General features: G+C 36.3%; 1 protein-coding gene across 1 annotated transcript in view; it reads left to right on the plus strand.

Moving 5' to 3' along the window:
• Positions 1-20449, plus strand: part of UNC13C (unc-13 homolog C) — a 591853-nt gene that overhangs the window by 497867 nt on the left and 73537 nt on the right. The window contains exons 24-26 of the mRNA XM_029237965.1: positions 2326-2403; positions 7161-7238; positions 12039-12127. Of these exons, the coding sequence (XP_029093798.1) occupies positions 2326-2403; positions 7161-7238; positions 12039-12127 (245 nt within the window). The remainder of the gene's footprint in view (positions 1-2325; positions 2404-7160; positions 7239-12038; positions 12128-20449) is intronic.

The raw sequence follows: 20449 nt of genomic DNA on the forward strand, positions 1-20449 counted from the left end.
GAACAACGTGGGTTTGAACTGTGGGGGTCCACAGTTTTTAAATAGTGAATACTACAGTCCAACATGATCTGTGGTTGGTTGAATTCGGAAATATGGAAGAACTACAGATATGGAAGGCTGACTCTAAGTTATAGGTAGATTTTCCACTGTGTGGAAGGTCAGCGCCCCTAACCCCCTGGTTGTTTAAGGTTCAACTCTACTCACTAGTATTAATTAAAGAACTAATATATAGTCGTGATTTTACTTTGTTGAATAAATTAGAATGAAATCGAGGTTGCCCCTGAATTGTACATGAACACTTTCATTCAGGTGTACTTTGTATACTCACAAAGGAATGGATGTTGTTACAGCCAGTGTACTCACAACTCTTACGGGCACAAGGCCTTAAACTACATCCCACATGGCTGAGCCCTTTTCCTTAAATGCAACCTATCCAAACTTGCTAACCACTGGCATTTGTAGGCTAGTGGATGCGAGATCGTGGGATCAGTTTCCTCCCAGCAGGAATTCAAGGGACTAGGTTTTTCCTATGAAGTAGAGGCAAGAATTAGACCATGGGAAGACCTTAAGAATAATCAGAAATGGATGTCTGGATTCCCCTGCCCAAACTAAATCTTGAACAAGTGATAGTCTGAGTTGCAACAAGCTCCTGAAGTCAGGCGTCTGTTGGTTTTTGTTCTTGCCATATAGTGAAATGATTCCTGCAGTTTACACTATCATAAGAACCTGTAAATTGAGAGTAGTATTCATATGTGTGAGTAAATCAGCACTCATTAGGGAAGTCCCAAAGTAATTTTCAACAATACATCTAAAATAAGTTTTGGACAGGTGCATTTGGAAGATACTTCAGTCTGATCCACCACCTGTTTTCCTAGATTTATTGGTCTGCTGCTTGATAAGATGTTATATTTTCCAAAGTCAGTCTTCCATTTAAATTGATGCATATTATCACTTTACCTTGTACTTCCACAAACTGTGGATTTTCTGTTATCCCTAATTTCAGGTTTCAGGTTTTCATTGTGATTTTTAAAGTCTATAAGACGAGTTCATAGTCACATTCGGTGAATTCGGCTTTGTAAATTAAACATCTCTCCTTTAGTTTAACTCCTTGGACTGTCTCCCCAAGTTGATTTTGAGCCGCAAAGAAAATTCAGACGAATAGGTTATACAAAAAATAAAATCTTTTTTGTCTTTGCTTTTCTATGGAAAGACATGGTCTGTATCTACTGCTCTTGTTGCTTTCTCTCTTCTAAGAAAATCATGTCCACATTGGACTTATGATAATTCAAGCTCTGTAAGTAACAGCAGTAGGGTGCAAACTCATCAATATCTCTTTAAGTAGTTGAAATAAAATGTAACAAAGTTTGTTCATTTTCCCTTATTTTGCATAATTAATGGGAGCAGAGGGCATCCTTAGGCTCAGAGAGAGTTATTAGATGGAGAGGGAAAATTTAGAATTAAGATGAAAAAGACAGAAAGAGGGGAAGGATTAGGCAATATTTTTTAGCAAATATTGCACCAATAAATAACTTACTAATTAAAGGTAAATGTATTGAGATAGTGTGATGCAACAAAAGCTGAAGTTTAGGTCTTAAGAGGTGGTGTTTATTATTAGTAAGGCTCCTTATCATAGAAAATTACTGAAAATATTCATTGCTAAGTGACATATATGGGAATGTTCTGACCCCCCTCTCATAATGAGGTATTTAGGAACAATGCAGAAAGTTGAAAAAATAACCATCACAAGGAATTTTGTCATAGGGGTGCGTGTGTGTGTGTGTGTGTGTGTGTGTGTGTGTGTGTGTGTGAGGGGCAGAGGGGGAGAGGATGGGAACTAGAAACCATGAGAGATGATGAAAGCATGAAGTGTCATTCATTCAGGAAAAGAAAAATCATTAGGGGGCATTAGGTAATAAGTATCCAAGCATAGAGGAGGTTACCCCCAAACAGTATACCTTCTGAGTATTAGATAAGTTAGAAATAAAGAATTTTGTGATGGAGCTGGTTGTATTAAAATGGAATGGATGCATGTGGAATATCTTCCAAATGTACTCGGAAATATTACAAATTGTGACCTAAATATAATAGTTTAATTGAGATCCTTCTTTTGGCAAGGGTGTAGATTTAATCACTACTTATGGCCATTGTTCAACTGAAAATTACATTAGAAAAGTTTTCCCAGTTAACATAACCTGGATTGTGTGTGGGGTGTGTGTGTGTGTGTGTGTGTGTGTGTGTGTGTGTGTAGATAGATACATATATCTGTATATACATACATATAGGTCTTTACTTACCTGGATACATTTCACAATGTTTTTTTCCTAGACCATCAATAAAGTTCTGCTTCAGTATGCTGCAATTGTCTCAAGTGATTTCAGTTCATACTGTGATAAGGAAAATGTGGTAAGTAAAAATGTCTCTACTTTCAAGTATTCCTCAGTTGAGAACCACTTCTTCAAACTAATAAGTAAGCAAAGGAAGTTGTTTTCTTTCTGTTCTCATACAGGATGATAGAAAATAGGGATCTCAAGAAATTGTTTGAAAATTTCCTGGTAGTCCTGAACTGGTACAAAATAGAATTCAAAGGAAGGTTGAGAACATCTCAATGCCAGCCAGCTTGTGGTTTTCCATGATGATAAGGAATAAGGCTCATATAAACAGCTGAAAACCCTCATCATTGTAAACACTGGAGCTGGGACCTAGGAGTTAAAAAGTTGTTTATTGTTAATACCAGCTAGTGTAGTTTTGGCACCAATACCAAAATGATTATAATTTAGCCTTTCAGTTTTCAAATAAATTGAAAAGGATGGTTAATGTAAGGCATGATGCTAATTTATACTCTGAATTATTAACTTAGCCTTCTATTTTTTGGATGATTGAGAAAACATTGATAAAATCTAAGCCAGTATTGCAGCTTAATAAAAGGAATAAAGAGTAGTAAGATAAACTAATTTAGAATATAATCAGTGTTATTTTATGGTAGAGGGTAAAATCTTTCTATTCACCATACATAATTTTAGGAGAAATCTGCCAGTAACATTATAGGATTTTTTTTTTAAACACTGAAAAAAATATTTTAAAAGTCAGTACTAGGGCTTCCCGGGTGGTGCAATGGTTGAGAGTCCGCCTGCCGAAGCAGGGGACACGGGTTTGTGCCCCGGTCCGGGAAGATCCCACATGCCGCGGAGTGGCTGGGCCCATGAGCCATGGCCGCTGGGCCTGCGCGTCCGGAGCCTGTGCTCCGCAACGGGAGAGGCCACAACAGTGAGAGGCCCACATACCGCAAAAAAAAAAAAAAAAAAAAAAAGTCAGTACTAGATTTTTCAAGACAAAAATCAGGGTGTTTTTTTCTCCCTCAAAAAATCAGTTCCCACTATCAGGCAAGTCTTAAAGAGAATTCTTGCTGAAACCTCCTTGACCTCTTGCTGACAGCTCATTAAGATAAGTCAGTCCTAATGGTTCTTGAGGGTCCCAAAAGATGCTTCTTTTCCTTAAAGGAAAATGCTACCTAGAAATTTTACTGAAACTCCCAGGTATCTCAGCAGTGACTTCTAATTGCCATTGATTATAAATACTCTAATAGGTAAGATAGAGTATTTATTTATTGAAAGCATATAGCTACAATTAAATTTATAATACATTTGAAAAATATTATATTGAAAATCAAAACAGTGACAGATAATTTCAGAAAAGATTCTGATTTACTAGGACAGCCAAACTGAAGATTTTGAAAGGTGGCTATGAATTATCAAGGCTAATTCCTGTCATTCAGAAAGGAAGAGTAGCCTTAAAAGGCCCCTGCAGGCTTTATAGTATATTTTATTTTTTAAAGGAGAAAAATTATAAATCAGCATTTATTGTATTATTCTCTGTATTTTTCATTTATATTTTATACTTTTAAAAATCAAATTTAAAAAAGTCATTGAAATATTATAGCACAGGAACTTACTTTTCCTTCCTCAATGCTTTTCTTTCCTAATTACTGATATCTTGAGCAGTCTTAGACTCTCATTCAAATGCCGAGTATCATTTTAGCTTTTCCATGAAAGGATATCAGTTAGCTGCTTAGTTTAAGCTTTCAGCTGCGATAAATTGAAGAAATGCTTTTGTACACTTGTATGTGTACATATCACTGCTGTTACAGATTTCTTTAAATATCAAGAACATTGAAACATTATTATTTTTTATTTTCTCTGTATATATATGACAATATTCCTATTTCATCTGCAAATTGCACTAGAAACTTTTAAAGAGAGACATCTTCTAAGAGATGACCATAACACTTGTTTTCCCAGGGGTCAGAATTATAGATGACAGTTAAACAGAATATCTGTGACAGAATTTTTTTTTCTTCTGTGACATTTTAAATTTGGAGTGGGTCACAAGTTTTCAATCCATTCTTCCACACTCCACATCATAGCAAAGCAACATTATCTAAATCAGAAATGCTTGATTTATTTTTTAAATCTTTTTCAACTCAAAAACGTAATTTGGTGGAATCTAAAAACATACAACAAACTAGTGAATATAACCAAAACGAAGCCGACTCACAGATACAGAAAACAAACTAGTGGTTATCAGTGGGGAGAGGGAAGGGAGAAGGGGCAATACAGGGGCAGGGAATTAAGAGTTACAAACTATTATGTATAAAATAAGCTACAGGATATATTGTACAACATGGGGGATGTAGCCAATATTTTATAATAACTGTAATAGAGTATAACCTTTTAAAATTGGGAATCACTATACTGTACACCTGTAACTTATATTGTCCATCAACTATACTTTGGTAAAAAAAAAATATATTTGGGTCATGTAGAAATGGCCATAGTCTGAACAAATCTAACTTTTATATTCATTGTACTTTAGGTTCCTAACTTTGTTCCAGGTTTAGAGCAAATGAAGTACATTATGACATTTTTAGGGGAGAAGCCAAAATATACAAAGATTAAAAATTAACTTCAAACATAGGTTATTTTTATCTAACTAAACTCATCAACAAATGATGCTTCTAAATTCGGTTAATGTTCCCTTTACTATGGGTATTTTTAGCTGTCTTTGCTTGTTTTTCATTTACCACTGAAGTCTTTAAAGTAAAAGTTGTTCCCCGATTAGGTTTAAGGTAGAGTTGTGTAATTCAATTCTCAGTACTGTTTTGATAAATTGATTCAATAAAGTTGAAATTTGAGCATGTCAAGGTCAGGGGAAGCTTAATCAAAGAGGAAAGTCTCATGTTTATTTTTATCTCCCTCTGGATAACTGCATCTCTTTTTTTATATGTAGCCTTACCCAGGTCAGTGGCAATCTGTGCCAAGTGAGCCCAAGTGTCTTTGTTCATTTGGCTTCTTAGTGGCTCTTTTCCATCCGAAATTATTATATTAAGAAGGCTTGGAGGTTGGTTGAATTTGTAAAGCTGGAACTAAAGTACTATTACATCTGTCAGAAGAGATAAGCTTGAATGCTAATATCAAATAATCATAAAAGAGACTACCCAGTTAACTTAGACCCATGAAAAGCAGGGTGATAACACCTTTACCCATGTAGTCTTCCTGCTTCTCCTTGAGCCATGCTCTTCCTTAGTTCTTTCCCCTCTGCAGTGAAAAAGAAAAAACCCCAATGGCCCTATACCCTAATGGAAAAAGCTCTGTTGGTTCAGTTTGTTGACATTGGGTCAAGATGCGGAAACCCTGAAAATCTGATCATACATGCCACGGAAAGGATTAGGCCTGGATCCAGTGACTCTCCATCACAGCTGGCAATCTGAATCATTTGTAGAACATTGTGGTTCAGCTTACTGAACAAAATCTATAGGAGATAAATCTCTGTGTTAAAAAAAAGAAAATATTTAAGTGCCTGGAATTAAGACAGTAGAAGTTCTAAATTGTTTTTGTAAATTGAAGTTAGGATGTGGTCACTTTAAGAGTCAAATAGAAAGTTTTTCAAAGGTCAGTAATGTGGTTAAAACAATAATAAAATCTTTCCACTGATGAGCACTAACACCTCTCTGATGTCCTGGAAGTCCTTTGCAGGCCTCTCTCTGACTCATTATTGGCTCATTTCCCAGCCCCTTGGAAGGCATATCCATTTTCCTTTCTTTCACTCTTTTCTTCCATTGATATGCTGGCTCTTCAGAATCAGTATGTGGCAAATATTAAATTATTCCATAACTATTCTGAATTCCATTATAAATTAATTTCTACTATTCTGAGGACACATCTAGTCCTGTCAGAAAGCTTTACATCTTAATGTGATTGTTATATTTCTGCCTCCTTGGAAACAAGTCAAGGAACATTTTTAAAGCATGTATTATATGTGAGGCTCTGTGCAGTACTCTGTAAGAAAAAGCAGAAAAAGACAGAGAGGCACATACAGTGCATTTAAGGTCAGCTGGCAAGACAGTCAAAAGCAACTCAAACGTGAAGTTAAATAAAACAAATGTCAAGTGAGTGACAAAAAAGATACAATCTGGGAAAACAAAGGCCCTAACCTGAATGATGGACATGACTGAAATAGGTGAAGAAGTTCAAGTGAAGGGCCTACATGCTAAGCCGAGCCACAGAGTCTGGAAAGCACAGGTGTTGGGGAGGTGGGAAGCAAGCCTCTTGTAGTTGAGAGTTCATCATAATACAGTAGAGGGAGAGGAGAAGACAAGCATGGTTTGGAGCTGTATAACTAAGGGCCTTGAATACCAAGGGGTGGCCTTTATCGATAGCCAGAATTTATTAAAGGTTTTTTGGGTTTTTTTTTTTTTTTTTTTTTTTTTGGCATTTCTGAAATTCATATGGTGTTTTAGCTTTTGACACAGTGAAATAATAGAATAGTTTAAACTAGTTTGTTTTTCTTAAAGTAAATCTTTAAAAAAGTAAACTGAATTTGGTTAATTTTGAAGTACAAAATGCCACAGTGCTAAGAATAAAATAACCTCTAGTAATAGGTCTCCAATGGTTTATTGTCTTAGTATATTATTAAATTTCATTCCCCAAAGTGGTCATATTTTCTCTCTTCTATTCTTAACTGTTAAAAAGTATAATCTTAAAATAGCATAATTATTCTATTTGCCAAATAGAATTGAACTTAGGTGATAGTTGTATACTATCACATTGAAGGTAAACTCATTCAATAATTTAATGTATTTTTTGTTTTGTTTGCTTTATTTAAAGCCCTGTATATTGATGAACAATATTCAACAATTGCGGGTTCAGCTGGAAAAAATGTTTGAATCCATGGGAGGAAAAGAGGTGGGTATGTTTTTATGCCTGCATTTGCCAAATATCTCAGAGGTCATTAGCAGCGTATCTCTTTGCTATGGAGAGTGACATAATCAAGTTTTTACATGGCTTAGCTAAAGAATAGGAAATGCTAAGAATCTAAAATACCATTAACAGCTAAGGTGATCATTACTCCGCAACAGAATACTTCAGTAAATACATCGGAAGTGTGAATAGGAGGAGGGAGATGGTCAATAGCCTTTTGTAATGTGTATATATAGTCATATATACACTATTAAATATATTTTTGTATATGCTGACGATATGTAAAGTTTCACAGTTGCAGATGTCTTTTACCATACTGCACAATGTCAACTTGATATCAGTTTTCTTCTGCAGTGTGCTTTGTGGCACTACTGGTTCTTGGTGTATCGCTGGTTTATTTTTCACATCTCAAAAATCTGTCACAACTGTGTTGTGTAGTGTCTGTAATGTGTTGTGTCTTTGTCTAACATCTCTGACCTGCAATTCCATGAGCAGAAGAAGGAAGGAGAAAGATTCTTTTATGAAGTTTGTGATAGTACGCGTCTTATGACTGTTTCCCCTCCAAACTCAAAGACGATTGCACTTCCTACTTGTTCTCATTTGCTTGTTTGGATCAGGCAGACTGTGAAATACTAACGGGGCACCTGCCTTGAGCTGCCGCAGTATTTCACAAACCGACATGAGCATCTGGGGAATTGAGGACTGGAGACAGTGCTGCAAGGGAAGGTCATGCAGCTGTAATTCTCCCACCACCACCCGCTCCGTAAAACAATCCCAAGGGTGGCTAGGATGAAGGGATATTTCTGTTTAAGGTTTTATTTACACTGTTCCTAATTATTGTGATAAGTACGCAAGACGTATGTAAAGCTAGGTTCGATTTCAAAGCCAAGATCCCATTCATTTCTAAATTGATAAGGCTGAAAATGCTTCTTTTAAGATGGGACCTCTTCACACATGATGTTTCTTTTAACCCAAGAGACATTTATACATTTTTCCCCTGATGTCTTTTTTATTATTCTCAAGTCTCAGTCTTTTGAAAAATAAACTTGCTATTTAGCATCCTACAAATGAGAAGCACCAGGATACATGGGTGAAGGTGCAAAACATATGCTCTCTATAGGTCCATTAGGGAAAGAATTTATGCTAGGAAGCAAAAATACAGTGGGGGTATGGTAACCATATTTTTAGAACTGAACAAATATCAGGGCATAATCTGACGTGGTCTGGCAATGACACAAAAACTTGAAATTAGGACTGACTTGGTAGTTCCAGACTATGTGGTGGCTAAGGAATGAAAGATTTCAAATGCAAAAGTAATCTACTAATAGTCAACGCAAAGTATCAGTCTAAGGAGAAGGGGCACTCTAGATATCAAGATTCCCTCTGAGGGAATCATTTCATGCTTCTTCCTGCCCTCACCTCCTTCCTCAAATATTTGATAAATGCCTAGGCTTGCAGGGACAGACACTCAGGAGAGAAAGTTAAGTAAGAAAGAGTTTAGTGGGAGAGATAGATTCATAGGAGAACGGTTAAAAGAGAGGGCTGTATAGACAGTAAGAGTGCACAGCAGAGTTAGTACAGAAACTAGAGCCACTGACTGCCTGGGGTGAGTGACATCTGGGGTCAGATTTGTAAAAGGAGGTGATAAGTAAATTGTCTTTTAAAGGAAAAGTAGAAGTGAGCCTTGAGGACAAAAAACGGCAAAGATATTTTGCCTTCTAGCTATCTCTTCCAGAAGTCATTCGTATTACCACAGCTCAATAGTGTAAAGTATCTCAGTGGTGCAAATAACTTTGCCAGCCAAGTTGTTCAGGTACACTCTCTAATACAGTTTCTAATTTAAAATAAATTTATTAACCTTGACTTTTGAATGCTTGAAATATTATCTTTTTTCTTATTTCTCTTTGTTTCTCTTTTTGCTTTTAATAACTCTAAAATACAAAAAAAGGCGCAAGTTACTTTTGATGTCACATTCCTTACAGAACTAAGCTAAGTTTTAAACATTTGTGAAAAAAATTAGGTAGCTTTTTACTTTTCCAAGGTAGCCGATAATTTGTAAAATACGCTATTGGTAATTTAGGCAATAAATTCTCAATGCCAAATTATTATTTCTTACAAACTTTAGGGAGTTTGTACGAGTAAGGAAATTTTTCTCAATTTGGACACATAAAGAAATGCAGAAGAACTCAAGAATTGGTAAATTTGCTGGCCAAAGAGATTGTTTTATAATTAGATGGGTATGCTATTTATGCCCATTATTACAAAAGACCTGCAATTTGCATATTGGCCTCAAAATTACTCTTCCTATTTTAATGGTTTAATCCTATGATTTGGATCAGATAAATGTCAAATACCTAACTGAAACAAGAGCTTTTCTGGTTTTTTTGTTTTTTTTTTTTTTTTTCCTGTTTATATGACAAGGCATTCTGTCTGTACCTGCTTAGAAACTCATGCTTCTCTCAGGAAATGAAAACTGTCATCCAATATTTAAATTGCTGTATTTTGACAGTTTCAGATTTTCAAGTAATAACCAATTATTTGATAGAAAATTTCCATTCACAAAATCCCTAAGGTAGACTAAAATGATTCATAAGAAAAGAGCATAATTTCGTCCAACTGACCTACCTAACCATTTTTGTATGACTTTAAAGTCATTGTCTTAACAGGTGAACAGACTAACTCAATCTGCATATCAAACTAATATGGAAACAAAATACATACTTTAAATAAGAAGCAACCCAATTTCCTGAAGAAAACCCTACTGTCAGAGCCATTCCTTGGAGGTGGCAGATATGTGGGTGGGGAACAACCACCTATCACGGTTTAGCACGGAGTGGGGCATGAAGAAAATTCTATGGGAGGTCTTCTCTTCATTTTCTGTTTCCAAACATTTTTATCCAAGTGAAGTTGGTCTAAAATTGGTATTAGGATAATAGCAAGAACATGTGATAAAAAAACATTCAGCTTACAAGGTTCCCTAGGATTTGGGTGGGCAGTTCACATATGTTTTCTTGGTTAAGGGTTGGGGAGATATGGTTTATTAGGCTAATTATGTTTAAATGCACATCAGTGTCAGGGCTATTTAAAATAACAGGTAATATCTAATTGTTTTTCTGAATCACTGCCTTGCAACTGGTTATAGGTGAATGGAACTCTCAAAGTATGAGACTTAGGGATATTGTAAGTTTCCAACTGCTAGAGAAGTCTGCATCTGTTAAGGTGGCCTGTGCATGTGCGGGTAATCTCTTATGACAGAGACAGAAAAAAATTAGTCCAGAAGAATCACATTGGCTCTGATAAAGGAGCAGAAACTAACCAATCCTGAAATCACCTAGATTTGAGTGAAAATTGACATTAAGGATTGGTTTGACATACCCAGTAAAGTATCAGATGTCAAATGCAATCTTTGGTTTCTACTCCAATGTTTTTAATCAAGTTAGCATAACATAGAGCTACCCAGATGCTGAGGTGTGTAAATAATACTTCTTCCTAATAGTTTCTTAGTATTAGAAAATGTTCCTAGAGGGTTATAAGATTTATGACCAGTGTATTCTATTAGGGACACGTTTTGGTCCTGGGTTGCCTCCCAGGAGTTTAAACTGATTTGGGTCATATGTGTATTTGGTGTTCTTAGGTTCTCTTGTTTATACCAAGTCCTCCTTTAACTTTCTCTACTCCCCAAAGTTGTCTTCATCCTGTGCCCCTCTCTTCAACAATAGTTCAGCTTGGGCAAGAACTATAGGTACTAATGGTAGGAAATTGAATTTCTGAAGACTCAAAGGAAGATTGGCTTAAATTTCAGAGAATATTCTAGGTTTCCCTTTACATGAATTTCTATCAGCTAGATACACTACATCTATTATAAGTTATTCTATTTTGACAACTAGTTTGCAAAAATTAAATTAACAAACAGGATAAAATGTTCTAAATGCTGGTAAAGTTTGTGTTCATCCTTTAATTTTAAAAAAATACTCCCACATTAATAGTTTGATGTTTTATTTGTGTTCATTTATATTATGTTATTTTCTAATATTGATTGATATTATTTTAGCACTGAAATCAGTTAAAAAGAATAATTGGCTTTTACATTGTAAGAGTAAGCATAAAATGTCCTCTTGATTTAATTATTTTTCTTTTGCCCCCTCCCCCCAAAAGACAAATTTTAAAATAAATAAATAAAATGGGAAACTTTGAATCTTGAACTCTGAGTTATCAACTGGCATCCAGGAAGAAAAGTTAGCCCTGTCACCTCCAGAGAAACACACTGGAGCAACAGGATAATTGTTTATTACTTTTAATTCCATACTTGGAAAAATAAGGTACAACACAACATGCAAAAATTAATTTTTAGCCATTTTAAAAGTTTTCAATGGGCCTATTTATTTACAGGGATATTAAAAATGAAAATATATTTTCAAGCAACACATATGTTCAACTAATGTATAACCAGTTTTCTAAGTTACGAAGTTATCAAGTTCTGTAGGATATTTTGTCATACCTTGCATCCCACTACTGTAACCAACAAAGGCTTTGCTCTCTAGCTCTTTTTTGTATGCATGCTATGCATTTCAATCATTTTTTTCAAATGTAAGAACTCTTCAGGTTTCATTAGAATTATCTAAATTTTGCATTTGATTTCAAAGGTTAAAAAAAGGAAAGGAAAGAAAACAGTATATGTATGCTATATTGTTTGAGGTTTACCTTGTAATAAGCAAAATGTCCTAAGAGATGAAAGGCATGCTCTCTCAGAACTCCAAAGTAATATTGTTTATGGTCTCTTTGCAGCTAGATCCTGAAGCTAGCACTATTCTAAAAGAACTTCAGGTTAAACTCAGTGGAGTTCTGGATGAGCTCAGTGTCACTTATGGTGAAAGGTAAGTGGCCTAAGTAATTACTATCCAAATGTATTAGGTTTCATTTAATGATAATCATGCCTTCAACACTGTCTCTCTCCTCTGACTGTCTGAGTCCGTTTAACCTCAAGACTCAATCTAAGCATCACCTCCTCTGGAAAATCTTCCATGACCCTGCGATTTTATAGTGATGTCTTGCTGCTTGCTCCCCAGAACTCCTGCTCCCCAGTATCCTGCAGTTGAGTAGCACTTACAACACTATGCTCTAAGTTCTGGTTAACTTTCCTCTTTCCCTCTCTTTATTGTATGTTTCTTAACATCTCATTCTTATTTGCAATTCTAGTGTTTAGAGCTTAGCAATTGGCTGTTGAAAGAATAGAGGGAGGAGGGAAGGCAGAGATAAAATCCTCACATATATGACAAGTATGAGTTGTGTTCATGCCATACACATCAGTGTGGTTTCACTTCGAAAGAACTGAACTCTTAACCCCATAACTGAATTAAGTCAGGGTGATTTGTTTTAGGCTTTAGAAATGTTAATGCAATTAGCTCATGGGAAACTACTGACATATCTATGTTTTGTCTTTTTTTTTTTTTTTAATTAACTTTGCTTGCCTATGGTGTGTTTCTAAAGAATGAGAAGTTCATTCTAGATAAACTTCATTTTGGATCTATAGGAAAAAGCCGTCATCTCATCAGCAAATGTTAAAATAGATTAGAATTTATCCCTTATCGGTCATATCATTTGCAAATATTTTCTCCCATTCAGTAGGTTGTCTTTTCATTTTGTTGATGGTTTCCTCTGCTGTGCAAAAGTTTTTCAGTTTAATGAGGTCCCATTTGTTTATTTTTGCTTTTATTTCCTTCAGGAGACAGATCCAAAAAATACTGCTGTGATTTATGTCAAAGAGTGTTCTGCCTATGTTTTCCTCTAAGAGTTTTATAGTATCCAGTCTTATATTTAGGTCTTTAATCCACTTTGAGTTTATTTTTGTATATGGTGTTAGAGAATGTTCTAATTTCATTCTTTTACATGTAGCTGTCCAGTTTTCCCAGCACCACTTATTGAAGAGACTCTCTTTTCTCCATTGTGTACTCTTGCCTCCTTTGTCATAAACTAATTGACCATAAGTGCATGGGTTTATTTCTGGGCTTTCTGTCCTTTTCCATTGATTTATGTGTCTGTTTTCATGCCAGTACCATACTGTATTGATTACTGTAGCTTTGTAGTATAGTCTGTAGCGTAGCCTGAAGTCAGGGAGCATGATTCCTCCAGCTCTGCTCTTTCTCAAGATTGCTTTGGCTATTCAGGGTCTTTTGTGTTTCCATAAAAATTTTAAAATTTTTTGTTTCAGTTGTGTGAAAAATGCCATTGATAATTTGATAGGGTTTGCATTGAATCTGAAGATTGCCTTGGGTAGTATGGTCATTTTAACAGTATTGATCCTTCCAATCCAAGAACACAGTATCTTTCCACCTGTTTGTGTGGTCTTTGATTTCTTTCAGCATCTTATAGTTTTTGTAGTACAGGTCTTTTGCCTCCTTATGTAGGTTTATTCCTATGTGGGGTTTTTTGTTTTTGTTTTTGTTTTTAATGCAATGGTAAGTCAAACACATTTTTGATGAGGTTCATTAATTTCATACAGAATTTGCCTTAAATATTAGTTCAATAAATGTTGACTTATTATTTGAAGCTATGTCTTCAGTTCTCAAATAAGACTGAAATTTACTCTTATGGAGAGGGCTAGTTATCTCTTTGAATCTCAGTCATCACTTATTAGTGTGTTTTGGAAAGATACATGCTTAACACACATTCATTGATTAGTTTTGCCACTCTTAAATCCAAAAGACTAAAACAAAAAAGACACTGAAAGTATCATATTTTTTCTCAAATGTAGAAATGAGGCAAAGTAAAGAAAAATCCTATGCTTGGACTTCTCTTCAGTATCAGAGCTGTGTTCATTATTTTCATGGAACCCCCTCTCAAAGTTTAAGTGCTGGGCCAGATGCAGTCTTGATGTGTTGAGCTTTTAGGGTCGTAGCTCTGCCTTCTGCTTTGTGTTGTTAGCTGACCTGGATGATCCTGCATACTTGGCCTAAATGTTAATAAGTAGTTTGAAGTTTCTGCTTACAAGGAGTTGGAGAGGCAGACATTGTCCCAGAGATTTGGGGGCTCGTTGGCTCTGACTTGGGGTGACACTTAGAGGCTTACCTCTCTTTATTCTAGTTGTAAGTTGACATGTGATTAGCAGAAGGACTGTTGCCTTCAGCTACAAAGGCAAAAATAGAGATTATTTAGCAAAGTTAAGGGGAGACAAAAGGGGTCAGGAATAGCTAGAGGTGTTCAGAACCTTACGGGAAATAAGATGACTAAACAGGATAGAAACTATAATTAAATAAAAAAAGGATATTCAAATTATTTTCTGTAATGTATCCAAATCATCCTCTGAACAAGTACTTTTTATTCTGCTTTGTTTAAGACGGGGGAATATTCAGGTTACAAAGGCTGAAATATATATTATGATTGGAAAAACTTAGCAAACTTCAGTTATGGAATAAGGAGAGACGCCTTTAGGAGGGCACTTGAAGTACTTTAGTCATATGAAGTCAGCTATTTAACCTAGATATTGAAACTCCTTGTTACCCTGTTTGTATTTCTTCATTATTTTTTAAATATAGCTCTAAGAGAGCTAGGATTATTGAAATAAACAGCCCAGATGTCATGCTTTCCTTATAAAAAGAATAATCATTATATCTTTGTTGCCATAGATTTATTTCCCATACTGCCAACCAGGTCTGCATCACACACTCAGGGTAGGTGGGAAGTCCATAATGATCAGTGTGATCATGCTGTGAAGTCAAACTGGATAATTTCATGCTGGACTTTATGCTGTGAAGTCAAACTGAATCCACCCTTCTTACAGTCTAAATTAGTGGTCTAGAGTTTTAAAGTTAAGTGCATAATTAATTGCCCCAAATCCATTTCATCTACCGTTATTAAAACCCACAATTAAATTATTCTACCCTCTGTAGCTGGTAGGGTGATTTTTCAGGAAAGCCAGGACAGAGCCAAAGCAAACATCTGAAGCCCGGGTCCCCAGGTTCCTGATAACATGCACAGGGCACCCACCTGGGAACTGAGACTCAGCAACAGGACTTCAATGATATCTTAAGGATGTCCTTAACGTTTTCAAAACCTGTGCCACTTAGGTTTCTGCTTACACGCATTTTGCAGCTTGGTTTTTTGATTTGCTACATTTCTTTTAATGATATCTTTGATGCCAGTGGCTGGCTGGATTAAGTAGATTAAAAATTTAGGAATATTTCATAGGATTTCTTCTGTGTGTTTGGCATCTTGAGTGCTCACAGAGTCTGTCATTGTGACCTGGTACTGCTGATTAATAAACACTTTTCCACTGTAAAATGGATAGAAAAAAATGAATCTTTAGGTGTATTTACAAAAAGTTGATAGAGACAAAAGATTTTCGGGTCAAATGCAGGTGTTGATTCACCCTGGATTCATGCTAAGGTAGAATGTCATTCTCTTTTATTCTCTGGTAATCCTTCCTCCATATGCCTCATCTCCCCACACAGAGCTGGCTTCTGGTGGGTGTTTACCATATGGGTCTGTTGTAAGAACCTGTTTGTACATTTTTGGATCATGAGTATCACACCTTCTGCTCAGTCTATCCTCCAGCCCAGCAAACTGATTTGAGAATAAGTTCAAAAGAAAGTAGCTATTTCAAAGGTGATTATTACTGCAGTCAGCAGGATCACTGATACCCAGTAGTAAATCAACTAGGTCAAGTTTTCCACCATTATTTACCTTTCCTTTCTCTTGCCCCAAGTATCTACCACCACTACCCTTCACTATATACACCCACCACCATCACCCCCTTCTCACATCAGAAGCCCGGGTGTTCTTCACTACCCCCAATGCCACCCTTCCCCCCAACCGCTACCTGACAAAAGTCCAAAGGCAGGTCCAGCCAGAAAAAAGCCAAGTGATTAGGCATTCAGCTTCCTTTGAACCTAAACCTGAAACAGCATATTCCATTGAATGAGATAAATACACAGAGAGCCAAGAAATGAACCATATCCACAGAGGCAAACTGAGATCCAAGGATCAAAGAGTCAAATGCAGAGGGACAGAAATGGTGGTATCACTAGTAAAGAAAGTCACAGAGAAGTCAGGAGCCAAAGATGGAAACAGCCACAACACAATGGTGGAAGTAGAATCAGGCCTTGACTACATGCTCAACAATACGGACCAATATTTATAAACCTGTTATATCAGGAGCAAGAAAAACACCCAAGTTGTGATCATTTAAAATATATCAGACTTGAGGATATAGGGAGGGAAAGGCTAAGCTGTGACAAAGTGAGAGAGTGGCATGGACATATATACTCTACCAAACGTAAAATAGATAGCTAGTGGGAAGCAGCCGCATAGCACAGGGAGATCAGCTCGGTGCTTTGTGACCACCTAGAGGGGTGGGATAGGGAGGGTGGGAGGGAGGGAGACGCAAGAGGGAAGAGATACGGGAACATATGTATATGTACAGCTGATTCACTTTGTTATAAAGTAGAAACTAACACGCCATTGTAAAGCAATTGTACTCCCATAAAGATGTTAATAAATAAATAATAAGATAAAATACGTCAAAGATTTCCCATATTAGGTAGCAAAGCCAAAAGCTAGAAAAATGAAATATTTAACAACAGGCTATAATATTTTTATAATGTAAATTCAAAAATAAAGGGTCAAATATGTGCCACAAGAATAAGGAATTTTGGGCTTCCCTGGTGGCGCAGTGGTTGAGAGTCCGCCTGCCGATGCAGGGGACACGGGTTCATGCCCCGGTCCAGGAGGATTCCCACATGCCACGGAGCGACTGGGTCCGTGAGCCATGGCCGCTGAGCCTGCGCGTCCGGAGCCTGTGCTCCACAACGGGAGAGGCCACAACAGTGAGAGGCCCTCGTACCGCAAAAAAACAAAAACAAAATAAAACAAAAAGAATAAGGAATTTTATCTGTTTTGTTCATTGATGTATCCTAGTAACTGAGACTGGCACACAGTATTAATTAAACATTTGTAGAATGCATACATACCTTAATAAATATTTATATTATTTCTGTTTAATGAATAATGACAGCATTATATAGTGAAACTTCCTAAACTTCTATATAAAATGTGAGGAATTGATGCATTTGGATCCTTCTTAAATAACATGAACTGTGTAATCATTGTGTGTGGAGAAAGAGGAATGGGACTGACTTGATTTCAATACTAAAATCAACTCCCTCCTTCTCATCACCATTCCCGTGATGTGATCATTTCCCAAATTTTTATTTACCCCCATTATCCTAACTGGCTTTTTTCTTGCCTGCCTGAATGTATATTATAATTACTCCTATTGTTGGAGGTATGAAAGTAACAGACAACATAGAGGAATGGTGGATATGCTGAAGGTCTCCACTATTTAAATCTCTTACTATTTGCTGCTGCTTAGGTAGGAATCACCAAAACTGGTGTAGAGGATGTAAAGAATGAAAACAGTAATTCTAAGGCTTACTCTTCACAGACTTAGTTAATCTTTTTTCTAATCTTTCCTTGCGTGCTTGCCTGTGTTGGGTTAACAGTGTACTTAATAATTTAATGTTGGATTGTGTTTATTTGCTGTTAACTATCAGTATAATATCAGTTACTGATGTAAGCTTACGCAAGGAGAAATATTTCTTATTACTCATATTAACATTATTGCTCCTATTGGTTAATAGATTAGTCCGGTGTAAAACTAGGGGTTGATTTGCTTATTGTTGATATTAAGATAAAGTTATTGTTGAGCTTGAATGCTTTCCTAATTGGTGGAGCTTTTAAGCCAACTATGGTGTTGTTTATTTACTCTCTAGATAAGGTTGTATCCATTTCTAAAAAGCTATACCTTTTTAGATTAACATTTAAAAATACATTAAAATTTCTAATTTTTAAAGGTAAACTAAGATTTTTTTCTTGGACAACCAGCTGTCACCAGGCTCATTACGCTCGTCACGTCTGCTTATAAACCTTCTCACTATTTTGCTACATAGATGAGTTTGTTCTGCAGACTGTTCATAAGTAGCTCATCTGGTTTCGGGGTATTTAGCTAAGTTCTCTTTGTTAAATGTTTACTAGTTAAATCATTATGCAAAATGTAAAAGGGGTAAACTTTGCTTTTTATTACTTGTAATGCTTCTTTCATCATTCCCTTACGGTGCTTTCTCTATAGCGCCAAAGGTTGTTTTAAATTTCTGTCTCCTGTACTTTAAATGCTGAGTGAACGATTGATTTAATTTGCTTGTGTTAGTAAAATTTGTGGAGGTTTGGGCTAGAGTGGTTCAAAGTATTCATAGATTATGAAATCCCCTAGGTGTAAACGAGGTGCTTTTGTTTAAGCTATGCTTTGATTGATCCAAGCACACTTTCCAGTATGCTTACCCTGTTACAACTTGTCTCCTCTCATATACTTGGTGTTTGGTAATAGGTTATAGGAAGTTGTTATAATACTTGAGGATGGTGATGGGTGGTGTGTGCGTGCTTCATGGCCTTGTTCAACTAAGCACTCTATTCTTAATTTACTACTAACTCCTCCTTTGGTTTTTCGTTTTCATAAAAACTTTCGTGTGTGAGAAGTACATTCTCAAAACAGAAAAGGCAGCCCATTTCTCCCTATCCCATAGGTTACACCTTGACCTAACTTTTTACGTATAGTATTTCTGCTTGCTTTTATCCCTTCTTAGGGTTTGCTGAAGATGGCGGTATATAGACTGAATTAGCAGAGCTTGGTGAGGTTTATCGGGGTTTATTGATTATAGAACAGGCTCCTCTAGGGGGGTGTGAAACATTGCCAGTCCTTTGAGTTTTAAGCTGCTGCCAGTAGTACTCTGGTGAATAATTTTGTTATTATAATTAGGGTTTAGGGCTAAGCATAGTGGGGTATCTAATCCCAGTTTGGGTCTTAGCTGTCGTGTAATCAGGAAATACTAAGGTCACTTTCATAGTTTATTTTAGCTATGGCTTTTTAGGGTTTAGTTAGAACTTAACTTTATTTTTTATTACTCTTTAACAGGCTTTACGCCGGTTTTCTATTTATTTGGAGTAATCATATGAGCAAGATGGCTGGCACGAAGTTTACCAACCCTAGATAATGTACGAGCTTTCATTTAAGGCTGAATTTGTATCACTGCTGTTTCCCATAGGGGTGTGGTGAAGCAAGGTGTTATGAGCTCCTACCGTTAGTGTGCTTGATACCTGCTCCATTTAACAGTAATGATTTAGAGAGCATTCTCACTGGGGTGCGGATGCTTGCATGTGTAATTTTATTAAAAACTAATAGAAAGGCTGGGAACAAACCTATGGAGTTAGTAAACTCATCTAGGCATTTTCAGTGCCTTGCTTTAGAATTTAAGCTACGTTAACAAGTTGTGTTTATATAATGATGTAACATGTATATAGTTATCCTGTATAATTTATAGATTTAGTATTAAAATTTTAATGAAAATGGCTGACAGATCTAGGGAGATGTCTGTCTATATAAGTGGTATATATCTAAGTAATTCATTGGTACGATTAGGGTTTATTTTCTAGGTCCATCTTACTTTGAGCACTGAAATGTTCACGCTGTCGGATAGATTAATTAAATTCTATGTATTTGTATATTTCTTTCTTGTTTCGGGGGGATTGGTGGGGCATTATAGGCATGTAGAGCATACGGTTTAAGTGGGGGAGGCCATGGGGTGTTGTTAAACAGGTCATTTATCTGTTCAACACGTTTAATAGGGGTGGGTGGAAGGAGGATGGTCCATTGATAACATTCAGCCAATATTTCTTGAGGAACTCATGGTGTGGGTACATAACACTGAAAAAAACGGTCCTGCCCTCATGGAGCTTATATTCTATTTGGAGCAATAGACGACAAACAAATAGATAAAAACTATGTAATGTGTCAAATAATGGAGAATGCAATAAAGAACTGTAAGGAAGTGGAGAATGATAGGAATTTCATTTCAGGTGGAGTATTTATGGAAGACTTTTCCGAGGAGGTGACATTTGGCTTATGCCTGTAATAAGTGAGGGACTAACAGACCCATGAGAAGTTGCATGGCGGAGGGAACATAACAGTGGCCATGAGATAAGAGTGTCCTCAGAGAATTCTAAGGACACCAGGGAGACTACTGTGGCGGGACTGCAATGAAGCAGAGGGAATAGTGGCAAGAAATGACATCAGGGAAGTTTCCAGGGCCAGAATATGTTGGGATTTAATTAACTCCATGAAATACATTCTAGGCTTTTTTTTTTTTTTT

The sequence above is a fragment of the Monodon monoceros genome, unplaced genomic scaffold (genome assembly GCF_005190385.1).
Source record: "Monodon monoceros isolate NGI ecotype Baffin Bay Population unplaced genomic scaffold, NGI_Narwhal_1 Super_Scaffold_21, whole genome shotgun sequence".
Classification (NCBI taxonomy): Eukaryota; Metazoa; Chordata; class Mammalia; order Artiodactyla; family Monodontidae; genus Monodon; species Monodon monoceros.